The 25000-nt window shown below is 53.7% G+C and overlaps 2 protein-coding genes across 3 annotated transcripts in view; both read right to left on the bottom strand.

Annotated features, from left to right (window-relative positions):
- Positions 1-2100, bottom strand: part of LOC125449273 (EGF-containing fibulin-like extracellular matrix protein 2) — a 23399-nt gene extending 21299 nt beyond the window's left edge. For both annotated transcript variants that reach the window (XM_059641460.1, XM_059641461.1), the window contains exon 1: positions 1712-2100. The gene's annotated coding sequence lies outside the window, so the exon portion shown is untranslated. The remainder of the gene's footprint in view (positions 1-1711) is intronic.
- Positions 2101-12383: 10283 nt separating this feature from the next.
- Positions 12384-25000, bottom strand: part of LOC125449321 (acidic fibroblast growth factor intracellular-binding protein) — a 16101-nt gene continuing 3484 nt past the window's right edge. Inside the window, 8 exon segments of the mRNA XM_059641661.1 lie at positions 12384-12789; positions 15285-15382; positions 15975-16061; positions 17203-17266; positions 17783-17891; positions 18717-18850; positions 24801-24852; positions 24855-24950. Of these exon segments, the coding sequence (XP_059497644.1) occupies positions 12720-12789; positions 15285-15382; positions 15975-16061; positions 17203-17266; positions 17783-17891; positions 18717-18850; positions 24801-24852; positions 24855-24950 (710 nt within the window). The 3' untranslated portion in view covers positions 12384-12719.

Raw genomic sequence — 25000 nt, 5'->3', positions numbered from 1 at the left:
ACCCTGAGATATACACAGACACACACACACACACACACACATACACCCTGAGATATACACAGACAGACACACACACACACACACACACACCCTGAGATATACACACACACACACACACACCCTGAGATATACACAGACACACACACACACACACACATACACCCTGAGATATACACAGACACACACACACACACCCTGAGATATACACACACACACACACACACACCCTGAGATATACACAGACACACACACACACACACACCCTGAGATATACACAGACACACACACACACACATACACCCTGAGATATACACAGACAGACACACACACACACACACCCTGAGATATACACAGACACACACACACACACACACACACACACACACACACACACCCTGAGATATACACAGACACAGACACACACACACACACACACACCCTGAGATATACACAGACACACACACACACACACACACACACACACACCCTGAGATATACACAGACACACACAGTCGCAGTGGTACCTGAGCACATAACTGCCTGTCTGCCTGCCAGCGCCACTCGCACAGCGAGGATGCAGACACAGGCGGAGCCGATACAGGTGAAGCTGAATTGGCAGAAATTCACAGCCTGTCTCAGTCCTTGTGCAAGTACAGACCAGCAGTGAACCTGAGCTCTACAATACTTAGCTCATCACAGCACTGTCCCATCCACCACGTACAGCACGGGGTTAGATACAGAGTAAAGCTTCCTCTACGCTGTCCCCCCATCAAACACTTTCCAGGGACAGGGACAGCATGGGGCCAAATACAGCCTAAAGCTCCCTCTACACTGTCCCCCCATCAAATACTTCCCAGGACAGGGACAGCACGGGGTTAGATACAGAGTAAAGCTTCCTCTACACTGTCCCCCCATCAAACACTTCCCAAGGACAGGGACAGCATGGGGCTAGATACAGCCTAAAGCTTCCTCTACACTGTCCCCCCATCAAACACTTTCCAGGACAGGGACAGCACGGGGTTAGATACAGAGTAAAGCTCTCTCTACACTGTCTCCCAATCAAACACTCCAATGACGGGGACAGCACAGGGTTAGATACAGAGTAAAGCTTCCTCTACACTGTCCCCCATCAAACGCTGCCAGGGACAGGACAGGGATAGCACAGGGTTAAATACTGCAGCAGAAGGAATTTAAACAAATATTTACACCTGACGTTTTGCAAAGAACACAGACATTTTGCAAATTATAGACACACACACACTCACTCATGCACTCACGCACAAACAGAGGATCATTGCTCTGAGAGGGAGAACTGTTTGAAGTGATGTTTTTACTGAGAGATCAATGTGTTGGTTCCAATCTGATAATGCTGCCTGACAGAGGCAGCGAAAGACGGCTAAATTTCACAGTGAGAGGCTTGCTGAGCCTGTCCCTGGTAAGGGGAAGGTGGTGGTGTGGGGGGGGGGGTGGTGGGGTGCAGTGGAGAGATGTATTTCAGCGATGTGTGAACCCTGTAGTCCCAGAGATAAAACTTCAGCGGTCTGTAGCTGTGTCTATAACTGTGACCTCCTCCCACTTCCCCACAGGCCTCACAATCTCCCTCCCCCCCAACCTCCCCAAACATTGATCTCCTGCAGAAAACAGAGACTTTTCCCAAAAAAACAAGAGAAGTTGTTATTTTAACTTGTACTAGAGTCTCCCCTTTACTCACCAGGAGGCAATTTTGCAGAAAGACCCAGTGACAGAGGCAGATGAGAGAATAATCCACTCTTTTGAGATTTTTCAAACACTCTCTAAATCTCTCACGGTGTCTCTATCTCTCTCACTGTGTTTGTCCTTCCTTTTTCTCTCTCTCACTGTCTGTTTCTCTCTGTCTCTCTCCCTTTGCTCTTCTCTCTCTCTCTCTCTCTCGCTCCTTGCTCTCTCAGTCTCTCCACTCGGAATTCTTGTGTTGTTTGCCAAACTGCTCCCAGCTTGCCAGTTCGGATCTGACTTCACAAAGTTAATCACAGATTTCAGAACAGCAGGCTCCCTACGCTGGAGGGTCTGGGAGGCAGGGACTGAGCTCAGTGTTTGTTCAACTCCGTGAGGAATGGGAGCATGATCCAGGGAGAAAGGCAGGAAATAGAGGGGAGGAGAGAGGGGGAACTGAAAGGCAGGTAGGGATTGGCACTGTTAGAGGAGACAAGAGAAGGATAGAATGACCGGGTGGTCAGTCAGTTTGGCTGGGGGGGGTGGGGGGGGAGCGGTGTTACAGAGTGACCGGGTGGTCAGTTCAGAGAGTCACACGGACACAGTGACTGGCCAGTTCTGTGAGGGTCACAGGAACAGAGTGACAGACCAGTTCTGTGAGGGTCACAGGGACAGAGTGACTGGCCAGTTCTGTGAGGGTCACAGGGACAGAGCGACTGGTCAGTTCAGGGGGTCACAGGGACAGAGCGACTGGCCAGTTCTGAGGGTCACAGGAACAGGGTGACTGGCCAGTTCTGTGAGGGTCACAGGGACAGAGTGACTGGCCAGTTCTGGGGGTCACAGGGACAGAGTGACTGGCCAGTTCTGTGAGGGTCACAGGGACAGAGCGACTGGTCAGTTCAGGGGGTCACAGGGACAGAGCGACTGGCCAGTTCTGTGAGGGTCACAGGGACAGAGCGACTGGTCAGTTCAGGGGGTCACAGGGACAGAGCGACTGGCCAGTTCTGAGGGTCACAGGAACAGAGCGACTGGTCAGTTCTGTGAGGGTCACAGGGACAGAGTGACTGGCCAGTTCTGGGGGTCACAGGGACAGAGTGACTGGCCAGTTCTGTGAGGGTCACAGGGACAGAGCGACTGGTCAGTTCAGGGGGTCACAGGGACAGAGCGACTGGCCAGTTCTGAGGGTCACAGGAACAGGGTGACTGGCCAGTTCTGTGAGGGTCACAGGGACAGAGTGACTGGCCAGTTCTGGGGGTCACAGGGACAGAGTGACTGGCCAGTTCTGTGAGGGTCACAGGGACAGAGCGACTGGTCAGTTCAGGGGGTCACAGGGACAGAGTGACTGGCCAGTTCTGGGGGTCACAGGGACAGAGTGACTGGCCAGTTCTGTGAGGGTCACAGGGACAGAGCGACTGGCCAGTTCTGGGGGTCACAGGGACAGAGTGACTGGCCAGTTCTGGGAGTCACAGGGATACAGTGACTGGCCAGTTCTGTGAGGGTCACAGGGACAGAGCGACTGGTCAGTTCAGGGGGTCACAGGGACAGAGTGACTGGCCAGTTCTGTGAGGGTCACAGGGACAGAGTGACTGGTCAGTTCAGGGGGTCACAGGGACAGAGTGACTGGCCAGTTCAGGGGGTCACAGGGACAGAATGACTGGCCAGTTCTGTGAGGGTCACAGGGACAGAGCGACTGGCCAGTTCAGGGGGTCACAGGGACAGAGTGACTGGCCAGTTCAGGGGGTCACAGGGACAGAGTGACTGGCCAGTTCTGTGAGGGTCACAGGGACAGAGTGACTGGCCAGTTCAGGGGGTCACAGGGACAGAGTGACTGGCCAGTTCAGGGGGTCACAGGGACAGAGTGACTGGCCAGTTCTGTGAGGGTCACAGGGACAGAGCGACTGGCCAGTTCTGAGGGTCACAGGAACAGGGTGACTGGCCAGTTCAGGGGGTCACAGGGACAGAGTGACTGGCCAGTTAAGGGGGTCACAGGGACAGAGTGACTGGCCAGTTCAGGGGGTCACAGGGACAGAATGACTGGCCAGTTTTGTGAGGGTCACAGGGACAGAGTGAGCGGTCAGTTCTGTCAGGGTCACAGGAACAGAGTGAGCGGTCAGTTCTGTGAGAGTCACAGACAGAGTGACCAGTCAGTTCTGTAGGAGTCACAGACAGACTGACCAGTCAGTTCTTGGGGGAGATGTCACAGGGACAGAGTTACCGATCAGTTTTGGGGGGGAGGGGGTGTTCACAGGGTCAGTGACTGGTCAGTTCTGTGGGCAGGGGGGCAGGTCACAAGGACAGTGACCAGTCAGTTCTGTAGGAGTCTCAGAGATGGAGTGACCGGTCAGTTCTGGGAGGGGGCGGGTCACAGAGACAGTGACTGGTCACTTCTGTAGGAGTCACAGGGACAGTGACCAGTCACTTCTGGGGCGGGGGGTGTCATAGGGACAGTAACCGGTCAGTTCTGGGGGCGATGTCACAGGGACAGAGTTACCGATCAGTTCTTGGCGGGGGGGGGGGTTCACAGGGACAGTGACTGGTCAGTTCTTGGGGTGGGGGGGTGGCGGGTCACAGGGACAGTGACCGGTCAGTTCTGTAGGAGTCACAGTAATAGAGTGAACAGTCAGTTCTGGGGGTTCACAGGGACAGTGACCGGTCAGCTCTGGGGGGGAGGTCACAGGGACAGTGACCGGTCAGTTCTGGGGGGGGAGGTCACGGGGACAGTGACCGGTCAGTTGTGTAGGAATCACAGGGACAGAGTTACCGATCAGTTCTTGGGGGGGGGGGTTCACAGGGACAGTGACTGGTCAGTTCTTGGGGTGGGGGGGTGGCGGGTCACAGGGACAGTGACCGGTCAGTTCTGTAGGAGTCACAGTAATAGAGTGAACAGTCAGTTCTGGGGGTTCACAGGGACAGTGACCGGTCAGCTCTGGGGGGGAGGTCACAGGGACAGTGACCGGTCAGTTCTGGGGGGGGAGGTCACGGGGACAGTGACCGGTCAGTTGTGTAGGAATCACAGGGACAGAGTTACCGGTCAGTTCTGGGGGTGTCACAGGGACAGTGACTGGTCAGTTCTGTAGGAGTCACAGGGATGGAGTGACCGGTCAGTTCTGGGGAGGGTGGGTCACAGGGACAGTGACCGGTCACTTATGTAAAAGTCACAGTAATAGAGTGACCGGTCAGTTCTGGGGGGTGGGTCACAGGGACAGTGACCGATCAGTTCTGGGGGGGGAGGTCACAGGGACAGTGACCGATCAGTTCTGTAGGAATCACAGGGACAGAGCTACCGGTCAGTTCTGGGGGGGTCACAGGGACAGTGACTGGTCAGTTCTGTAGGAGTCACAGGGACAGTGACCGGTCACTTCTGGGTGGGTGTTGTCATAGGGACACTGACCGGTCAGTTCTGGGGGTGATGTCACAGGGACAGCGTTACCGATCAGTTCTGGTGGGGGGGTTCACAGGAACAGTGACTGGTCAGTTCTTGGCGGGGGCGCGGGTCACAGGGACCGTGATCGGTCACTTCTGTCGGAGTTACAGTGACAGTGACTGGTCAGTTCTGTAGGAGTCACAGGGATAGAGTGACCGGTAAGTTCTGGGGGGGTGGGTAACAGGGACAGTGACCAGTCAGTTCTGTAGAAGTCACAGGGACAGTGACCAGTCAGTTCTGGGGGGGTCTCAGGGACAGTGACCAGTCAGTTCTGTAGGAGTCACAGGGACAGTGACCGATCAGTTCTGGGAGTGGGTCACAGGGACAGAGTTACTGGTCAGTTCTGGGGGGGTCACAGTGACAGTGACTGGTCAGTTCTGTAGGAGTCACAGGGACAGTGACCGGTCAGTTCTGGCGGGGGAGGTCAGAGGGACAGTGACCGATCAGGTCTGGGGGCGGGTCACAGGGACAGAGTTACTGGTCAGTTCTGGGGTGCGGGTCACAGGGGCAGTGACCAGTCAGTTCTGGGAGGGGGTCCCAGGGACAGACTGTGCGGAGGGAGCTGTGCAGTATTCCCTCTGTCGATGGTGAGATGCCTGATTGATAAGGAGGACGTATTGCTGGGGAATTGAGCTGGTACGTTCTTACACCCATCTCCCCAACTCCACCCACCCACCCCATCTCTCACTCTCCTGGCCTTCTGAACAAGGACAGACCCACTCTCTCAGCCTGTGTGCCCCTGGTCCAGAGAGAGAGTGCTACATGTTCCAGGGCCAGGGTGATTTGATGCCAGTCTGGTTTGATGGGTACTCCCCCATCCAGCACCCCCTGGTCATCTCCCCTGTGTAGCCTCTTGAATCCAATAGAATACAACAGCAGAGATAACAAGGTGTGGAGCTGGAGGAACACAGCAGGCTGGGCAGCACCAGAGGAGCAGGGAAGCTGACGTTTCGGGTCAGAAATGGGGGAAGGGGGAATGGAGCTCTGAAATAAATAGAGTGAGGAGAGATGGGGCTGGGGAAGGTAGGTGGGATGGTGTTAGGTGAGGTGGGGGGGTTGCGGATAGGTGGGAGAGAAGGTGGACAGGTCGAGGAGGCAGGAGCAGAGATGTGCTGCGTAGGCTGTATGAGGCTCTGGTCAGACCCCTTTTGGAATATTGTGAGGTGTTTTGGGCCCTGTATCTAAGGAAGGACGTGCTGGAGTTGGAAGGTCTTCAGAGGACATTTGCAATAATGATTCTGGGGATGAAGGGCATGTCATATGTTTGAGGTCCCTGGGTCTGTACTCAGTGGAGTTTAGAAGGAATCTGGAGGTGGTGAGGTGTGAAACTGATTGAAATTTACAGAATACTGAGACGTCTGGATAGAGTGTACATGGAGAAGGGGTTTCCCTTAGTAGGAGAGACTAGGTCCTAAGGGCACAGCCTCAGAGTGAAAGGATGATCCTCGAGAACTGAGATGAGGAGGAATTTCCTCAGCCCCAAAGGTGACAAATCTGTGAGCTCATTGTCTCAGGGAAGGTCATTGAGACAGAGATAGATAAGTTCTTGATAAGTAAGGGAGAATCAAGGGTTCGAGGGAGGGTGAGTTGAGAAACATACATGCCACAATGGAACAGTGGAGCAGACTTGATGGGCTGAATGGTCCAATGTTGCTGCTATATAGAGCCATGGAAACAGGCCCTTTGGCCCAACTTGTCCATGCCAACCCACATCTGAGCTATCGGAGCTGTCCTCTTTGAGAAAAGCCAAGAGGAGATCTGACTGAGGTGTCCCAGAAGGCTCTGGAGCTGAAGTAGATCATTCGGCCCATCGAGTTGGCTCTGCTAAACCATGGCTGAGAGAGAGTTGGACTTCCGGCAGATAGATTATACATATGAAGCCTGTTTTGTGTAGAATTTAGAAGCTTAAGAGGTGATCTGATTGAGGTCTTTGAGATATTAATGGAAAAAGGCAAAAGTACATAAAGTATTCCCATTGGTTGTGGATTCTAGAACTAGGGACATAGAGTGAGAATGACAGCCAGGCCGTTCAGGAGAGATGTTAGGAAGCACTTCAACACATAAAGGGTAGGAGAGGTTTGGAATTCTGTCCGCTAATGGCAGTAGGTGCCAGATCATTTGTTACTTTTAAATCTGAGAGAAACAAATTTTGTTTAAGCAGGAGTATTAAGGGCTGAAGGCAGGTCTATGGAGTTAGACCACAGATCAGTCATGATTTGGTTGAATGGTGGAACAGGCCTGAGGCGCTGAATGGTCTACTCCTGTTCCTATCATCCTCAACTCCACTTTCCTGCCTTTCCCCTTTAACTCTTGATCCCCCTTTCCGAATAAAAATCTCTCCATCTCAAGCGTGAATGTCCTCGGTGGCCGGCATCGACAGCCCTCAGATTCCACAGGTTCAGGCCCCTCTGAGGGAAGAAATTCCTCCTCATCTCTGTCTTCAGCGTTGTGCGGGGGCTCGCAGAGTACCAATGGGGAGAAAGGCCTCAAACTGGCAAGGGAAAGAGGGCTGTGATTCCATTGGGGGAAATGTTCCTTTGGATTTAATGGTTCGGAAATGGAGCACAATGCCCAAGATTGTTGTGGAGGGAATGGTCCATCGCGTGATCCATAAAGGAATGGGATTGTTTACTGAAATGGCAGGAGCGATAGTTGGAATAGAGTCATAGACTTGTACAGCATGGAAACAGACCCTTCGGTCCAACTCGTCCATGCTATCCTAACTTAATCTCGTCCCATTTGACAGCATTTGGCCCATATCCCTCTAAACCCTTCCTATTCATGTCTCCAGATGCCTTTTAAATGTTGTAACTGTACCAGCCCCACCACTTCCTCTGGCAGCTCATTCCATACACAGACCAGCCTCTGTGTGAATAAGTTACCCCTCAGGTCCCTTTTATATCTTGCCCCTCTCACTTTAAACCTCTCTTTTCTGGACTCCCCCACCCTGGGGAAAAGGCTTTGCCTATTCACCCTATCCTCATGATTTTATAAACCTCTATAAGGTCACCCCTCAGCCTCCAACGCTCCAGGGAAGATAGCCCCCAGCCTATTTCAGCCTCTCCCTGTAGCTCAAACCCTGGTAACACCCTTGTAAATCTTTTCTGAGCCCTTTCACAATATCCTTCCTGCAGCAGGGAGACCAGAACTGACTGCAGTATTCCAAAAGTGGCCTCACTAATGTCCTGTACAGCCTGAACATGACCCTCCCAACCCCTTGACCAATAAAGGCGAGCGAACCAAATGCCTTTCTCACTGTCCTGCCTAGAGGGCTAGCATGGGTACTGCGGGTCAAAGCCTTGTCACAGAGTTCTCTGCTGGGTGGGCTAGGAGGGAAAGCCACCTCTGTTGGGGGGGTGGGGGGGGGGTAGAAGCTTTATTTGGGGTTTGTGGTATGTGAAACGAGGCGATGCTGGGTGTAATAGAAGGAGAAGGGGGGGAAGCGAAGGATAGATGGGAATTGTCTGTCTATCCTGAACTGAGTGTACTTATTTGGAAAACCCCTCAGCCGGGATTGCAGGTATCTGCCTCCAGCTCTCAGCTGCTTGACTATCGGCACTTGCTCAGACCTTTGAAGTTTTGCGAGCACGAAGAGTTTCTTCTCAAGGCAAGCCAGCCCTGTCTGTAGGTGTTGCAGAGGAGAGGCTCTCTGCGCTCTAGTGGTTACAGCACATTCCTACCACATTATACCCTGCACCAGACTCTGACTAAAGACCCAGAGGAGGATGTGAGGCCCATCACGCATTCATTTCAAGTTCCTGCACCATCACCTCCCTCCCAGCCCCGTCACAGACAGACACCCCAGAGAACCGAAGGCCTATACTTATTTGGCGCCACGTCTGACACCCAGAGCATTGTGGCTGGCAGAGCCTGCAAGCTCAGCCTTCACTGAATCTTTAACCCTTACCCTGGGCACCTCAACCAGCAGAACTCAGAGGAAGGGCTGTGGGCCAGGGGCAGCTGAGGGCTGGAGGGGGCAATGGAGCAGGGGTAGGCTTGATAGGGATGGGAGGGTGGCGGCGATGGGGATAGGAGGGTGGCGGCGATGGGGATGACAGGGATGGGAGGGGTCCCAGGGATGGGAGGCATGACGGGAATGGACAGGGCAATGGGGATGGGAGGGGTGATGGGTTTTGGGAGGGTGGGGGCGATGGTGTGACAGGGAATGGGCAGGGCAATGGAGATGGGAGGCGTGATTGCGATGGGGATGGGAGGGGTGATGGGAGGGTGGTGGCGATAGGGGTCACAGGGATGTGAGAGAAGATGGGAATGGGCAGGGCAATGGGGATTCAGGAGGGTGGAAGTGATGGGGATGGGAGGGTCTATGGGGATGGGAGGGTCAACAGGGATGGGAGGGGTGGTAGGATTCAGGACAGAGGGCAAATTGGGATGGGAGGGTTGATGGGGATGGGAGGGGCAAAGAGACTCAGAGGGATAGGTTTGATGGGAGTGGGCGGGATTTGGAGGGGTTGGTTCGATGGGATCGGGCACAATGGGCTAGGAGGATAATGGGATTCAAACAGTAACAGGATGGAGAGCTGATGAGGGATCGTGGACCAATTTGGATTAGGTAGAGGGTGGTGATGGGATTGGAAGCAATGGGATCAGGGTTGATGGGATTGGAGAGGGCGAGAGGATCAGGATGACTCTAGGAGTGGGGGTTGATGGGAATTCAGTGGTTAGTGGGGGCGAGGGAAGTGCGGTGGCAAGGAGGTAATGGAAGGGGCATGGAGGTTCGGATTGATGGGTACAGGAACGATGTTAGGACCAGGAATCAATGGGATAGATTGTGATGGATTGAGCGTTAGGCAATGAGATTGGGGGACACGGTGGACGGAGGGCTGGAATTGAAATGGAATGTCTCTTTAATCCTCGAATTTGGGTATTGTTGGTAAGGGCACAAAGTAGAGACACAGTATCACAGAGAGAGAGGGGCATTTCAGAGCACACAGGGTAGTTAGTAGGAATAATGAATGAGAATATCAGACTGACAGGAGCATTGCGCAAGTACTTGTTAGAAAATTGGACACAGTCTGAAAAACAGCAAAGAATGATGGAATAATTACTAAGTAAGGGACGATTAGATAAGAGAAAGTTAGCAAGAAATAGAAAAGCAGATACGAAGAGTTTATGGGCTCAGCAGAAAGGGATCTGACACAGCATCAGAAGAGCAGGAAGGCTGATGTTTCGGGTCTAGACCCTTCTTCAGGAAATTACCAGGATGTTGTTGGATTTGGAAGGATTGAGTTATAAGGGAAGGCTGGATAGGAGAGGCTGGGACTTTCTTCACTGGAGCATAGGAAATTGAGCAGCAACCTTATAGAAGTTTATGAAATAACAAGGGGTATAGATAGAGTTAATGATAGCTGTCTTGTCCTAAGGACGGGGGACTTCAAGACCGGGGGGGGGGGGGGGGCACGTTATTAAGGTGAGGAGAGAAAAATTTAAAAGACACGAGGGGGAATTTTTTTTACACAGAGGGTGGTTTGTGTGTGGAATGAGCTTCCTGAGGAAGTGGTGGATGTGGGTACAATTATAATAATTAAAAGGGATTTGGATAAGTACGTGAACAGGAAAGGTTTGGAGGGATACGGGCCAGGAGTGGGAAGGTGGGAATAGTTTAGTTCAGGATCATGTGCGGCATGGACTGTTCAGTCTGAACTGTGTGGTATAAGGATTCTCAGCACTGTAGAGAAGGGGCTTTCAGGGTTTTGACCCAGCAACAAGAATGGAACAACCTATACAGTTACCAGTCAGGATGGTGTGAGCCTCAAACAGGAACACTGTGCTCCCACGGTATCGGCTGGCTTTGGAATCGGCTATCTGAAGATCGCAAAGGCCCTCACCTCCCATCACCGCCCCCCACCTACAATCGACAGCAACCCCCATCCAGGGAATTCACAAAGCCCCTGGATCTGTAGGAGCTCTGAGCTGCTTGCTGAACCCAGGAGCGACTCACACAAATAGTTCCAGGGATGTTAAACTTCAGTGATGAGGACAGATTGGGTGTGGGGAGGGCTGCTCTCCTGGGAAGAGAAGGCAGCTGAGGGAGTGGGGGGATTTGAGAGGTTTTCAGGGGGGCTGGATGCAAACAAGAGCGAGTGTGGTAATGGAATGCAGTGCCTGGAAATGTAGGGGAAGTTGATGCAACTGAGATGTTCAAGAGGAGATTGAATGGTTGGATCCGAAATGGCGCGCGGTGAAAAGGCAGGAAATTGGCATGAGGTGACAGAACTGGTGCTGACATGATGGGCTGAGCGGTCTCCTTCCAGACTGTAACCATTCTGTGAAACAGAAGCCCTCTGCCACATGGGGGTTGTGGTCGCTGGTGAGAGAGGACTGGGAGGGAGGCTGCCATCTTTATTTCCAAGGCAGTGACACTTAGGAGGAACCCCCCCCACCCCCAACAATTCTCAGGAATTACAGGAGGCCTGCCCAGGCAGACTGGCGGGACACCCAGGGCGAAGGAATGGGATCTGGAGACCAGCGACCTGCTGATGTCACCTCCCGGGGAGACTGCGAAATTCCTCGTGGAGGTCCCACAGTGTCAGGGAACAGAGGGGTCGACCCGTCTGCTACTGTCTCCTCGGTCAAGGGGAGCGAGCCTGGGGGTGACCCTGAGTAAGTGAAATACACCCAGACAAGGTGGGGGGGGGGGGGGCAGGCGCAGGGAGAGACACGCAGAGAGGGGGAGTGTGGGGGCAACACACCCAGACGGGGAGGGGGGCAGCGGGGGAAGGAGGGAGGGAGTGAGTTGGGGAGGGAGACATCCAGACAGAGGGGGGAGATGTCCACACGGAGTTTGGGGGGGGGGGGGGGGGGGGGCGGAGAAAGAAGAGGGAGGGGGTGGGTTGGAGATGCCCAGACAGAAGTGTGGGGGGATGCGGGGAGAAGTGCTGTGGGAGGAAGATACCCAGACAGAGGTGGGGGTAGAGATGCCCTGACAGGGGTGGGAGGGAGTGGATTGGGTGGGAGATGTCCATACTGAGGACAGTGGGGGAGAGACACCCAGAGAGCAGTGAGAGGAGGGGGGAGATGACCAGACAGGGGTGGGGGGGGGAGGAGGGGAGGGGGTGTGGGAGAGACACCCGGAGGGATGGGGAGGGTAACACCCAGAGGTGGGGAAGAAGGGGGAGGTGGAGTGTGGGGGGTTGGGGGAGACAGACAGAGGGGCGGAAGAGGAGGGGGTGGTGGGGGAGACGCGCAGACAGCGGGGGCGGTGGGAGGGTGTTTCCCTACGAACAGAAGTGCGAGAGTCAGGCAGGGGTTAGAACAAACAAAGAGCTTTATTGAACAGTCAGAGCCTCTCGCTGACCTGGGGAAGAGGCTGATAACAATAACCCAGGCCGAGGGACAACATCCCTTTCCAGAGAAGATCCCGAGGGAGAGAGACAGGCCTCGAGAGCCAGGATCTGCTTCTTGAAGATGGCGGCAACAACGTTCTCTCCGCAAGGCCAGCACTGAAACACCCCCTCCCCAACTGGGAATCATCAGGAGCAAACTCCAATACGGGCTCTTTGTAGCGGGAAGCAGAACAGCCTGCTCTTCTTCCAGACATCACGGCTAGAGCTCACAGCCGGTCCGTGTCTGACGTGAGGAACCCTCACTCGTGGTACATCTTCATAATGCAGCTTTTGATGGTTCCCATGTATCGCTCCCATAGATACTGGTGTCTAGGTAAAGAAAACACAGTCGACAAGAGGGCACAGAGACAGAGATTGATAGGTTCTTAAGCAGTGAGAAGATCAAGGGTTACGGGGAGAAAGCAGGAGAATGGGGTTGAGAAACCTGTCAGCCATGATTCAATGGCACATCAGACTCGATGGGCCAAATGGCCTGATTCTGCTCCTGTATCTCATGGAGAGAAACTCAGGCCATTCAGCCCAATCCCTCCAATTCCACTCCACTCGAGCCACCCTCAACCTCGCCTGAATCCAACTCTTTCCTTGTGTACTTCTCCAGCAAACAGACAGCTCGCCTACTTGTGGGAGCGATTCCCACATTATCCCTGCTCTCTGGGCTTTTCCTGAATTCTTGACGCCTGTTGTATAAATCGATGGCCTGCAGTGATGTTGTTCCCCACAAGAGTCTCCACTCTCAGAACTCTGTTGGGGTCACATCTCAGTCTGTCAGTCTATTCCCGATGTGCATCATCTTCATAAACCTCCCCTGCACCCTTTCCAGTACCTCCACATGCTGTTCAAAATATCGAGACCAGAACCGAGCACACAGTGTGGTCTGATTGACATTTGATACAGGAACAACCTCCTCACTTTATAACTCTAACCCTCTAGAAAGACAAATCTCATGCTGATTTATTTAGCCGCAGACCCTAAACACAGTTTTTAGTGACTGGTTCATCTGTACGCTGAGGTTTCCCACAATCCTTATGCCACCTGGACTCTCAACTTTTGAATAGTAATTGACCTCCCTGCTCTTCCAAACAAAATCTACTGCCTCACATTTGCCTGAGCTAAGCCTCATCTGCAAGCTTATTAAAGTCTTCGCGGAAAAAAATTAAAAATCATTTCATAAGCTTAAGTCGAAAATGGCCAGCTTGGTTTTCCTGCAGTTCCTAACACAGGCCACTAGCACGCACCATAAAGAACATTCATTGCCATCACTAGACCCTCAGTAGCTGAAATTTCTAATGCCCAAAATATAGTTTTCAGATAATATTTTAACAAATTTTCAGTCCACTTACTGCTCATATTGAAATGGTGACCACATTTCAGAAAGTACCCATTAAAAATGGCCTCACTGAACTTGGGCATTGCTGGTTAAGCCCATCTTTATTTCTGATCCCTAGTTGCCCCTTGAGGTGGTGTGGGGAGCTGCCTTCTTGATCTGCGGCAGTCCACGTGGTGTAAAGTCACCCCACACAGCACTGTTAGGGACGGAGTCCTGGGATTCTGACCCAGTGACAGTGAAGGAACGGCCGATATATTTCCAAATCAGGACGGTGAGGGGCTCGGAGAGGAATGTACAGGGGGTGGTGTTCCCATGTTCCTGCTGCCCCTTGTCCTTCTGGATGGAAGTGGGTCGTGGGTTTGGAAGGTGCTGTCTGGGGATCTTCGGTGAATTTCTGCAGAGCATCTTGTAGATAGTACACACTGCTGCAACTGAGCGCCGGTGGGTGGAGGGGACGGGATGTTTGTGGATGTGATGCCAATCAAAGCGGGGCCTGCTTTGTCCTGGATGGGGTCGAGCTTCTCGAGTGTTGCTGGGGCTGCCCCCATCCAGGGGCAAGTGGGGGGTGTTCCACCCCACTCCTGCCTTGTGACATGTAGATGGTGGGACAGGCTTTGGGGGAGAAAGCAAGGAATTACTTTCTGTAGCATTGCTAAGTTCAAAATAAGTTCCTTATTCCGAATGGAATAGAGTACGGAATTAGCAAACTCCTGCTTAAACCATGCAAGGCCACAGCTAGAATAGTGTAACAGCTCCCTTATGTGGGGAAGGATATCCTGGCATTGGAGGCAGTCCAGAGAAGGTCACTAGGCTGATCCCAGGTATTGAAGGACTGTCTGATCAGGACAGATTAAGGAGATCAGGCCTTTACTCGCTGCAGTTTAGAAGAGAGAGAGAGACCTTACTGGAACCTACAGATTCTTCCAGGACACGACAGGGGGGATGACGCAAGGTTGTTCCCCTCGTGGGAGAGTCTATGATATCAGGTGTCTTCATCTCAGAGTAACAGGGATGACCTATTGAAGACAGAGGAGGAGAAGGTTTCCTCTCAGGAGGGAGTGAATCTGTGGAGTTCCTAACCGCAGGAGGCAGGGTCATTATGTACATTCAAGGCTAAGATGGGTGGATTTTTAAGCGGGGACAGGAATTGAGAGTGATGGGGACAAGGAAGGAAAGCGGCGTTGAGGATGATCAGATCAGCCGCTGAATGGCACAGCAGACTCGGGTCAAATGGCCTGCCCTGGCTGGTCTCTTACCCACCACGGTTGATGCCTGGTCCACGGCAAACCCCAGTATCTCAAGGGAACATGAAGGTCTCTACAAAAGGGCAATGAACCTTCCTCTGGTCCAGCACCGTTTCCTCCTGAGGTTTACACTTGAACTCCATTGGGGGGGGGGGGGGCGGTGTAGATAGATTCTCCCGAATTCCTCCCGGCCCTTTTCCGGCAGTATTCCCACCGCCCCTGTGCTGGCTTACTTGAAGGCATCGAGCGCGCGGGCAGTGTTGGTGTACTGTGTGAGGAAAGCCGAGACGTCGCTGCTGCTCCACCGATCGGATTTGCATGGCTCGATAAACTGTCCGGGACAGAGAGGGAGGCAGAGTGAGTCCGGAGGCTTTGGGAAGTTCGGCTCCCGATCGAAGTGCGGGGTTCCCCCTTTCCCTCTCCCTGCCCCCCTCTGTCAGGGTACGGGGCAAAAATGTGATCGGGCCTGCCCTTCCTCAGGGACACAAGCTGCTTAATGTAGATACAAATTCAATAAACATTTGGAAAAGGGAACTCACCTAATGATGACTATTCCCGTCTAGTCCTTTAGGGGAGGGAAATCCGTCCTCCTTATCCGGTTGGGCCTACACGTGACTCTAGTCCCCACACTGACCTGGTTGATTCTTGACTGCATTTAGGGACGGGCAGTAAAAATGCTGACCCAGCCAGCATTAGCCACATGTCCTACATTTTTTAAATTCGTTCAGGAGAGAGGGCACATTTTTAAATCTACGAGGGGCTCTCCTTTTCTCCTATCCAAGAGCAAGAGTATAGTTCTCTCAGCAGGAGCAGTCCTCAGCCTGTGGAGATCCCCAGCCCAGCATTCGATGGAGGCTCAGATCCACCAAATGCAGGGTGTGAATGGCCTCTTGCTGTTTGATACGTTCACACATCAGACCCACCTTTTCCACCAGGTCAATGAAGAGGTCCCGGACGTCCTTGGTGTGGATGAGCTTGGCGGCAATGTTAATCAAAGCCCGAGAGAGGTTCTGTAAGGCAGACGGGAACTCGGAGTACGGCACAGACTTATTCAGCATTGCACCCATTCCGTCACTTTAGAAACAAATCACTCTGAACCACAGGTAAAGGCCAAACCGTTCCATTTACTGCAGCGTTTGTTTTTGGTTGTCGACTAATGTGGGGAAATGATGGCTCTTCAAACCTCAGACTGCGGAAGGACTTGCTGCAGGTTCTGGAACTCACTGGGAATGGTGTTTACAGTGCTGCTTTGGTCAAGTAGCGCAGGTGGTCAGACAAGGCTGCACAGCACCACAGGGGTGGGTACATAGAGCGGAGATTCAGCCAGTGACTGGTAGCTGATTGGTTTGTGCACTGTGGAAGCCAAATGTCAACAGCGCTCTGAATGGTACCAGGGCGACAAGAGTTCTACGAGAGTGTGAGGGAGAGAGATGGCGAGGGCGGGTACAGCAAGAGGACAAGGGAGGATGCGCCGGTGAGGGAGGGGTGGGGGAGGATGCATGGGCGAGGGAGGGGAAGAGCACGCAGTCAAAGTAGGGAGGGCGCATGGGGGGCAGAGGAAGGGATGGCAGGCACTCGGGCAGAGGACGGAGGGAGGGCGGGTGGATGTGCAGGCAGGGGAGCGAGAGCGGGCAGACACGCAGGCGAGGGAGATCGGGCAAGGGAGAGAAAACGTGCAAATACAATACACTGGCAGAAAAGTAACTCAAACCCGAAGCCATTCAGTTATTCCCTCCCACTATGTGCTGTGAAACGGAACAGTTAATGTATAAATTCCCTGTGTCTCTGGCAAACTGGGAATCTGAAAGTAAGGATTCTGGTGATCAGAAGGTCTGGGAGGAGAAAGGGACACCTTGAAAAAGCCTGCAGATTATCGCTATTGTATTATTTACCCATTTTTATCCCTTCCATCCCTAACACCAATATTTTTTTCCAACTTGGAGTTAGTCTGTACATGTAGTGGTTTGAAAGGAAATTAGGAGTTTTAACTGGTAGAGCCATACGCTGATAGTTCATATTTTTAGTTTTGTTTCGAATTGACTTTATCATGAACAGAAATTCTTCTTAAGTGGTCACTGCTACTTTCATCGGGCAAAACGGAGTCACAGGCTCCACGCTGACCAAGATGCCATGAGAATGTTTCAGTCTTACCTTAAAATTGGCTTCCATTTCAGAGAAGGTGCTGACTTTGCCTCTCAGTGCTGTACACACCAGGCTGCCGGAAGAACACACACACATAGGGCAACAAAATGAGATTGACTTCCCCTCTGAACATGATCTCCTAAAACTAAAACCAGAGGAAGTCACACACCCAACTCATCACCCAACACAAATCAACCCAGAACGAACAACTCTCTAATCCTGTCCTTATCCTAAGAATATCTGATGGTACAGCGTAGAGGAAGCTTTACTCTGTATCTAACCTAGTGCTGTCCCTGTCCCTGGGAGTGTTTGATGGGGGGACAATGTAGAGAGAGCTTCACTTTCAGTTTATTTTCCACTTAAAAGAGTATAGAGAGATTTGCTTTTCAGCTTAAAAGAGCTGAAGATTTACTTTCTGTCAAACCCCATGCTTTCAGTGTCCTGGGAGTATTCGATGGGGCACAGTAATGAGAGAAGTGTTAAAAGAATAGAGGGATCGTCATGGTCACTTTAGCAGAGCAGAGAGCGCTTCATGCTGAATGGTGAGTGTCGGGGTCGTGGTCGGGACAGATTGGCTGCATTGCTTTACCTTTTGAGTTGATCAAGGAGATCCTTATCGGTAATGAGGACTTTGAGATCTTTCAGATCCTGCAGGAACTCTCTATCCAGGTCAACATCCATATCATCAACCATACTATCTGCGAAGCATAAGAGTCATGTTGGTGAGCTCCTGTCCCCCGAGCAGACCGCTCCTGCCCTTCTACCCTGGGCAGGCTCTGTAAATTGCAGCTCAGACAACAGATGGGAGTAATCTGGGGTGGGGATCTGCTCAATACAAGCTGTAAAATGGACCTCGAGTTCCAAATCCCTTCCCTTGACTGACAGAGCTCCACTCCAGTGAATCTGAGCGTAAGGGCCGTTTCTCTGACACAGGTGTTGCTATTCCTAAACACACGTTCTGTCCACGTTTGTGGGAAAGAGGCATGCTTGTGATTTCAGGAATCGTGCATCCCAGCCTTCGCCGCACACAGTTATCGCTGCACTGCTGGTCACAGATTTAAAAGAGAGAACTGGACAGTGGTGTCTCGAAAGGCAATCTCTAACCTCTAGAGGGATAAGGGCAGCAAGTACATGGGAACACCAACCCCTTCCAGCTCTCCACTAAGACACTCCCTGCCCTGACTTGGAAAACAACTCCCTGTTCCTTTGTTACTGCTGGGTCAAAATCCCGGAATTCCCTCCCTGAGGGCATTGCGGGTCAACCCACAGCGGGTGGGTTCAAGATAGCAACTCAGCAGCTCCTTCTCAAGGGGGCAATTAGGGACGGGAGAATAAATACCGTGCCTTGCCACTGACAGCGACATCCCGTGAAAGTGTAAAGTGGAGATCTTCCTGGAAGAAGTGCTCCCTGTCAACTCTGGAGAGCTAGCTTGCTGGGTCCGGACCCGGACTACAGCCCAGGTTAAAAACCTTACCCTCTATGCCCCGGGCTCCAGGATGCCACCCCTCCCCGCTGCACTCACCCACAGCTCCGAGAGTCCAGTTCCGAATGAGCTGTTCGGCGCAGCTGGCAAAGTCCTCGAAGGTCAGGTATTGGAGTTTCTTCTTGCCTGTCTCAAACCGGTTGTTGGCGAAAAACACAACGGCAGCGTAATCTCTGGGAGGGGAGGGGTCGGGGAAGGGAAGAGAAGAGACACCAATGCTTAGGAGGCCTTGGACCAGCCTCATCTCCTCTCTGGCGTCAAGTCAACTTACCACAACCTGAAAGACAAGAACTAATCACCACTCCCCTCACCGCCTCCCTCCCTCCCACCCACACCTGCGCACACCCCACCCTACTTCCTCTTCAGCATCTCCCTGGCCTGGGACGAGGGAGTATTTGCTGGCAGGAGGTTAAAATCTTATGACAGCAAGCTGCCCGGAGCCCCCCCCCGCCGCTGCCGCAGGAGACGCAGGGGTTGTCGGGATCTGGGACAGGCTGCCCGAGAAGGTGGCATGAGCAGATTCAATGGGGACGGTGCAGAAGGATTTGGACAGGGTGTGGAGAGTGAGCTAAGGAGGGGCAGACGGAATACGATTTGTGGCAAAGCGTGCGGTTATACATTTTGTTAGGAAGAATAAAGGCACTGACTGTTTTCTAATGGGGGAAGGGAATAACGAGGGAGTCTAAGTTGAGGATTCTCTTAAGGTTAACATGCAGGTTCAGTTGGCAGTCAGGAAGGCAAATGCAATGTTAACATTCATTTCAAGACGGCTAGATTACAAGAGCAGGGATGTGCTGCTGAGGCTCTTGTCAGGCTGAATTTGGAAGATCGAGAGCAGTTTTGGGCCTCGTATCTAAGGAAGGATGTGCTGGCCTTAGAAGGGTTTCAAAGAAGGTTTATACGAATGATCCTGAGGATGGAGGGCTTGTCCTATGAGGAGCGGTTAAAGACTCTGGGTTTGCACTCAACAGAGTTGAGAAAGAGGCGGGGGCATCTGATTGAAACTTAGAGAATAATGAGGGGCCTGCATAGAATAGACTTGGAGATGATGTTTCCACGAGTAGGAGAGACAAGGACCTGAGGGCACAGCCTCAGAGCTCAGGGACGACCCTTTAGAATTGAGATGAGGATGAATTTCTTCAGCCAGAGAGGGGGTGAATCTGTGGAATTGAATGCCACAGAGGGTTGTGAAGGACAGGTCAGTGAGTGACTTTAAGACAGAGACAGGTCAGTTCTTGATTGTTATGGGGGTCAAGAGTCATGGGAGGCAGGATGGGGTTGAGAAACAGATCAGTCATGATCAAGTGGTGCAGCAGGCTCAATGGGCTTCCGCCCCATCTTAACGGGCACGAAGGGGTTGAGGTGGTGGGGTCATATCAGATGAATCCCTGGGAAAACTGGAAACGATCTGGGCAATAGGATAACTGGAGACACTGGGATTTTTCTACACTGGTAGAGAAGGTCAAAGTGAGAGAATGAATCCAGGGAGATGGGGAAGGAACCTGCAGCAGCCATGCCTTGCCCTGGTGACAACAGAGTGTGTGCGCATGTGTGTGAGGGAGAGAGGAGGGCGGGGGGGGGGGGGGCGCAGGGAGGGTGGGGGGGGGGGGCGGGGAGAGGGGGGGGCGCAGGGAGGGTGGGGGGGGGCGGGGAGAGGGGGGGCGCAGGGAGGGTGGGGGGGCGGGGAGAGGGGGGGGGCGGGGAGGGGGCGCGCGCGGGGAGGGGGGCGCGCGGGGAGGGGGGGCGCGCGGGGAGGGGGGCGCGCGGGGAGGGGGGCGCGCGGGGAGGGGGGGCGCGCGGGAGGGGGGGGCGCGCGGGGAGGGGGGGCGCGCGGGGAGGGGGGGCGCGCGGGGAGGGGGGGGCGCGCGGGGGAGGGGGGGGCGCGCGGGGGGGGGGGGGCGCGCCGGGGGGGGGGCGCGGCGGGGGGGGTGGGGGCGCGCGGGGAGGGGGGGGCGCGCGGGGGAGGGGGGGGGCGCGCGGGGAGGGGGGGGGCGCGCGGGGAGGGGGGGGGCGCGCGGGGAGGGGGGGGGGGCGCGCGGGGAGGGGGGGGGCGCGCGGGGAGGGGGGGTGGCGCGCGGGGAGGGGTGGCGCGCGGGGAGGGGTGGCGCGCGGGGAGGGGGGGCGCGCGGGGAGGGGGGGGCGCGCGGGGAGGGGGGGCGCGCGGGGAGGGGGGCGCGCGGGGAGGGGGGGCGCGCGGGGGAGGGGGGGCGCGCGGGGAGGGGGGGGAGAGAGAGCGCATGCACTTAAAACACGTAAAAGAGAGAGAGTGAGAGAGAGAGAGAGAGAGAAAGAGGGGGGTGGTGGTGGGTTTGCAGGCGGGGGGGAGATGAGGGAGGAAGCTCAGAGTTTGTAAACAGTGGGGGGGGGGGGAAGAGGGGGTGTGCTGATGTGACACAATTCAGTGACAGAAATGGGAGGTGGCAGTGGGGAGCATGTGGGGTGCAATGCCGCTGTCTGGAACAATCCCAGGATAGTAGGCGACTGTGCCAGGGAAAAGTGGGCAGGAATGCTTTATAACCACATCTGGCCGGGTGGGGGCTAACCAGACCCAGCTGTGGGTCCAAGGTGCTCCCTGTGGATTTGATGATGGGTGAACCGCACGACCGAAAGGGGCTCAGCGAAGCTTTCCTGTGATTGGGAAGTATGGGAGAGTGCGGTTGGCAGTGAGGAGGCAAGCACTCAAACAATCCTCTGTGGTTTGGCAGCAGGGCTGTGGGATGTGGGGGCCTCCGACACACAGTGACTGTCTTTAAGTGAACCGACAGTGACACCCCCCCTGCATTGCTGGCTGTAAGGCAGAGTTGTGACAGCTGAAGGGAAATCCAGTCCCACAGCACACTCTAGTGAGCCACTGCAATTGGCAAGGGACAAGGTTAAATCTCTCCTGTCAGATAGAAGGCACTCTAAACGCCAGTAAACAGGAGTAGGCCATTCAATACAATCGCAGCTAACCACCCAACTCTGTTCCCTGTCCCTGCTTTTGTGCCCCCGCAAACACTTTGATTCCCCTTGGCCCCAAGAACTATATCCAACTCCTTCTTGAAAGCATTCAACATTGCAGCATCAGTGTCTCATTCCACAGGCTCCCACTCTCTGGGTGAAGACAATTCTCCTCATCTCAGTCCTAAATGGCCTGCTGTGTATCCTTAGGCTGTGACCCCCTGGTTCTGGACTCCCTGATCATTACGAACATCCTGTGTTTAATCTGTCCAGTCCTGTGAGAATTTTATAAGTTCCAACGGGATCAGTCCCTGCATTCTCCTAAACTCCAGTTGAACACAGTGCTAAGTGATCTCACTGCGCGTCAGTAAATTGCCGCCTCACAGACACGCTGTGGAGAGCTGGATGAACACAGCAGGCCAAGCAGCATCAGAGGAGCAGGAAAGCTGACGTTTCGGGCCTAGAGCCTTCTTCAGAAACGGGGGAGGGGAAAGGGGGGTTCTGAAATAAATAGGGAGAGAGGAGGAGACAGATAGAAGATAGATAGAGGAGAAGAGGTGCAGAGGAGACAGACAGGTCAAAGAGGCGGGGATGGAGCCAGTAGAGGTGAGTGTAGGTGGGGAGGTAGGGAGGGGATAGGTCAGTCCAGGGAGGACGGACAGGTCAAGGGGGCAGGATGAAGCTGGTAGGTAAGAGATGGCGGTGAGGCTTGAGGTGGGAGGAGGGGATAGGTGGAGGAAGGACAGGTTAGGGAGGTGGGGACAAGCTGGGCTGGTTTTGGGATGCAGTAGGGGAAGGGGAGATTTTGAAGCTTGTGAAATCCACGTTGATACCATTGGGCTGCAGGGTTCCCAAGCGGAATGAGTTGCTGATCCTGCAACCTTCGGGTGGCATCATTGTGGCACTGCAGGGAGGCCCAGGATGGACATGTCGTCTAAGGAATGGGAGGGGGAGTTAAAATGGCTCACGACTGGGAGATGCAGTTGTTTAGTACGAACTGAGCGGAGGTGTTCTGCAAAGCGGTCCCCAAGCCTCCGCTTGGTTTCTCCGATGTAGAGGGGACCACGGGGGAACAGCGGATACAGTCTCGTTAATGTAACACTGTGGTCAGTTAATGTCTCAAGTTAATATTAGGGGATGGGAAAGCAGAAGGACATTCAGCCCCTCCAGTCTATTCTATCACTCAACACGGCTGACCTTCCATATCAACCCCACTTTACCGCTCACTAACCCCTCCAGAGATTCATCAAGTCTGCTCGGTCACTGAATCATGGCTGATATGTTTCTCAACCCCATTCTCCCTGCCTTCTCCCCAAAACCTTTGTCCCCTGACCCAGTCGAGAGCCAATCTCGGACTTAAATACACTCAATTCCAAGAGACTCGCCAGACTCTGACTGAAGAAATGTAACACCCCACCCCCATACTGAGACAGCGCGCCCCACCCACCCCACCAACTCCACCCTGTGCACTAGGATATTCCCATTCCCTGCATCCAATCCCCACCCAGTGCAGGGGCAAACAATCTCTCAGCCTCTACTCCTCTCTGAGCCCCTTCAGAATCCCAACTGTTTCAACACGATCACCTCCCGTTCTCCTAAACTCCAGGAGTATCGAGCCCTTTGACTCAGCTTGTTTTCACTGAACAACTCGTCCTCCTCCTGGAGACCATTCAGCGTCTGATGGGAGTATATCCTTCCGGAAACGTGAGGGCCACGACCTCACACAGGGGGCGCTCTCGCCCGCAAAACATATTTATCCTGTATCCCAATGTCCTTGCAATCAAAGAGCCTTCCTCGCTCCCTCCCATGCCTCCAGGCTGATTTCCCACATCCCTGCTCCCATCTCGCCCACTGACTTTCCAGACGTACCTATGCACTCCAGTCGACCAGCTCTTCTTGCCATGCTAAATTGCCACATAGTGCCCAGGGACGTGCGGGTTAGGGTGGATTGGCCGTGCTAAATTGTCCCAGAGTGCCAGGGATGTGTGGGTTAGGGTGGATTTGCCGTGCTAAATTGTCCCATAGTGCCCAGGGGTGTGCAGGTTAGGGTGGATTGGCCGTGCTAAATTGTCCCGTATTGTACAGGGGTGTGTGGGTTAGGTGGATTAGCCGTGGGAAATGTAGGTTTACAGGAATAGGGCCGGGGGATGTGTCTGGGTTGGATGCTGTTTGGTGGGGCGGTGTGGACTTGTTGGGCTGAATGGCTTGTTTCCAAGCTGTAGAGATTCTCCGATTCTCCGGGCTGTGAAAAGCGGTCACGTAAACATGTACGGGATCTCAGCCAGGCAGGCTCCGCTATCTCACAACACAGAAGCAAGATGTTGGAAATCTGAATAAAGGGAAATGATTCGAAGTTTTGGAGAGACGCAGTAGGGTCTGCTGGGGGTGTGGGAGGTGAGGGAGAGAAACCCAGGTAATGTTTCAGGTTGATGACCTTTCCCCATCAGAATGGAGTTCTCTCTTTCAGAGAATGCAGGCAGAGCCATTGAGATGCACTGCTACCATCGCACGTCGATTGGCAGGGACATCGCAGGTGGGAAAGTGGCGGGGGGGGGGGTCGGCTCCCACTGAAGCTGATGGGATCACGTGCAAAGAAATGAAATATAAAATTAGGGGGAAATGCAGCGGTACAAGGTGATCAACTCTGCGGAGGGGCAGATGGCGGAGGTTTGAAGCAAAGTTCACAGAAACACTTTTCAGCTCCACAGCCCTGAAGGAAGGGCCCACTTACTTCTGCAAGGATGCACTGACAGGAAAGTTCTCTCCGATCGCGGCTCGAGATTGGGGAGAGGTGGAACTGAGCAGCAACTGTTCCCCAGCACCTGACACTGCCCCTTTGCAAGTCGGCGGGGGAGGATATACATTCCAAGTTCCGCTTTGAGAACCGCACCTTTCCAACTCGGAAATATATTGGCTGTTCCTCTGGCATCGACAGATCAAAATCATGCTGCCCCCTCCCTGAAAGCACTTGTTTGGGGGACGTGGAGGGCGGTGGGGGAGGGTAATCCTACAGGACTGCAGCCGTTCAGGAAGACACCTTCTCTGAGGGGTAATTCGGGATGGGCAACAAATGCCTGGGCCTGAGCAGCAATGACCACATCTCACAAATGAATGTAAAATTAGCATCTGTGTCGCAGCTACCAAAGGGAAGTGGGAAGTGGGAAGTGGGAGAGAAGTATTTACCCTGCCAGCCTGTCCGAAAGCAGGAAGTTCTGTTGAATGTTCTCCACCAGCGGCCCTTCATCTCCTCCACCACCTTAAACACTCGCTTGAAGTTATCGAACTGATGAGCAAGAGAGACGCAGACAGAGACATAAGCCACCACAATAACAGCTGCTTACACCCCGCACAGCCTCATCCCGAGCTCCCCATCTCCCCAGCAC

This window comes from Stegostoma tigrinum, chromosome 42 (assembly GCF_030684315.1).
Source record: "Stegostoma tigrinum isolate sSteTig4 chromosome 42, sSteTig4.hap1, whole genome shotgun sequence".
Lineage (NCBI taxonomy): Eukaryota > Metazoa > Chordata > Chondrichthyes > Orectolobiformes > Stegostomatidae > Stegostoma > Stegostoma tigrinum.
This window is presented reverse-complemented; position numbering and strand designations above follow the sequence as displayed.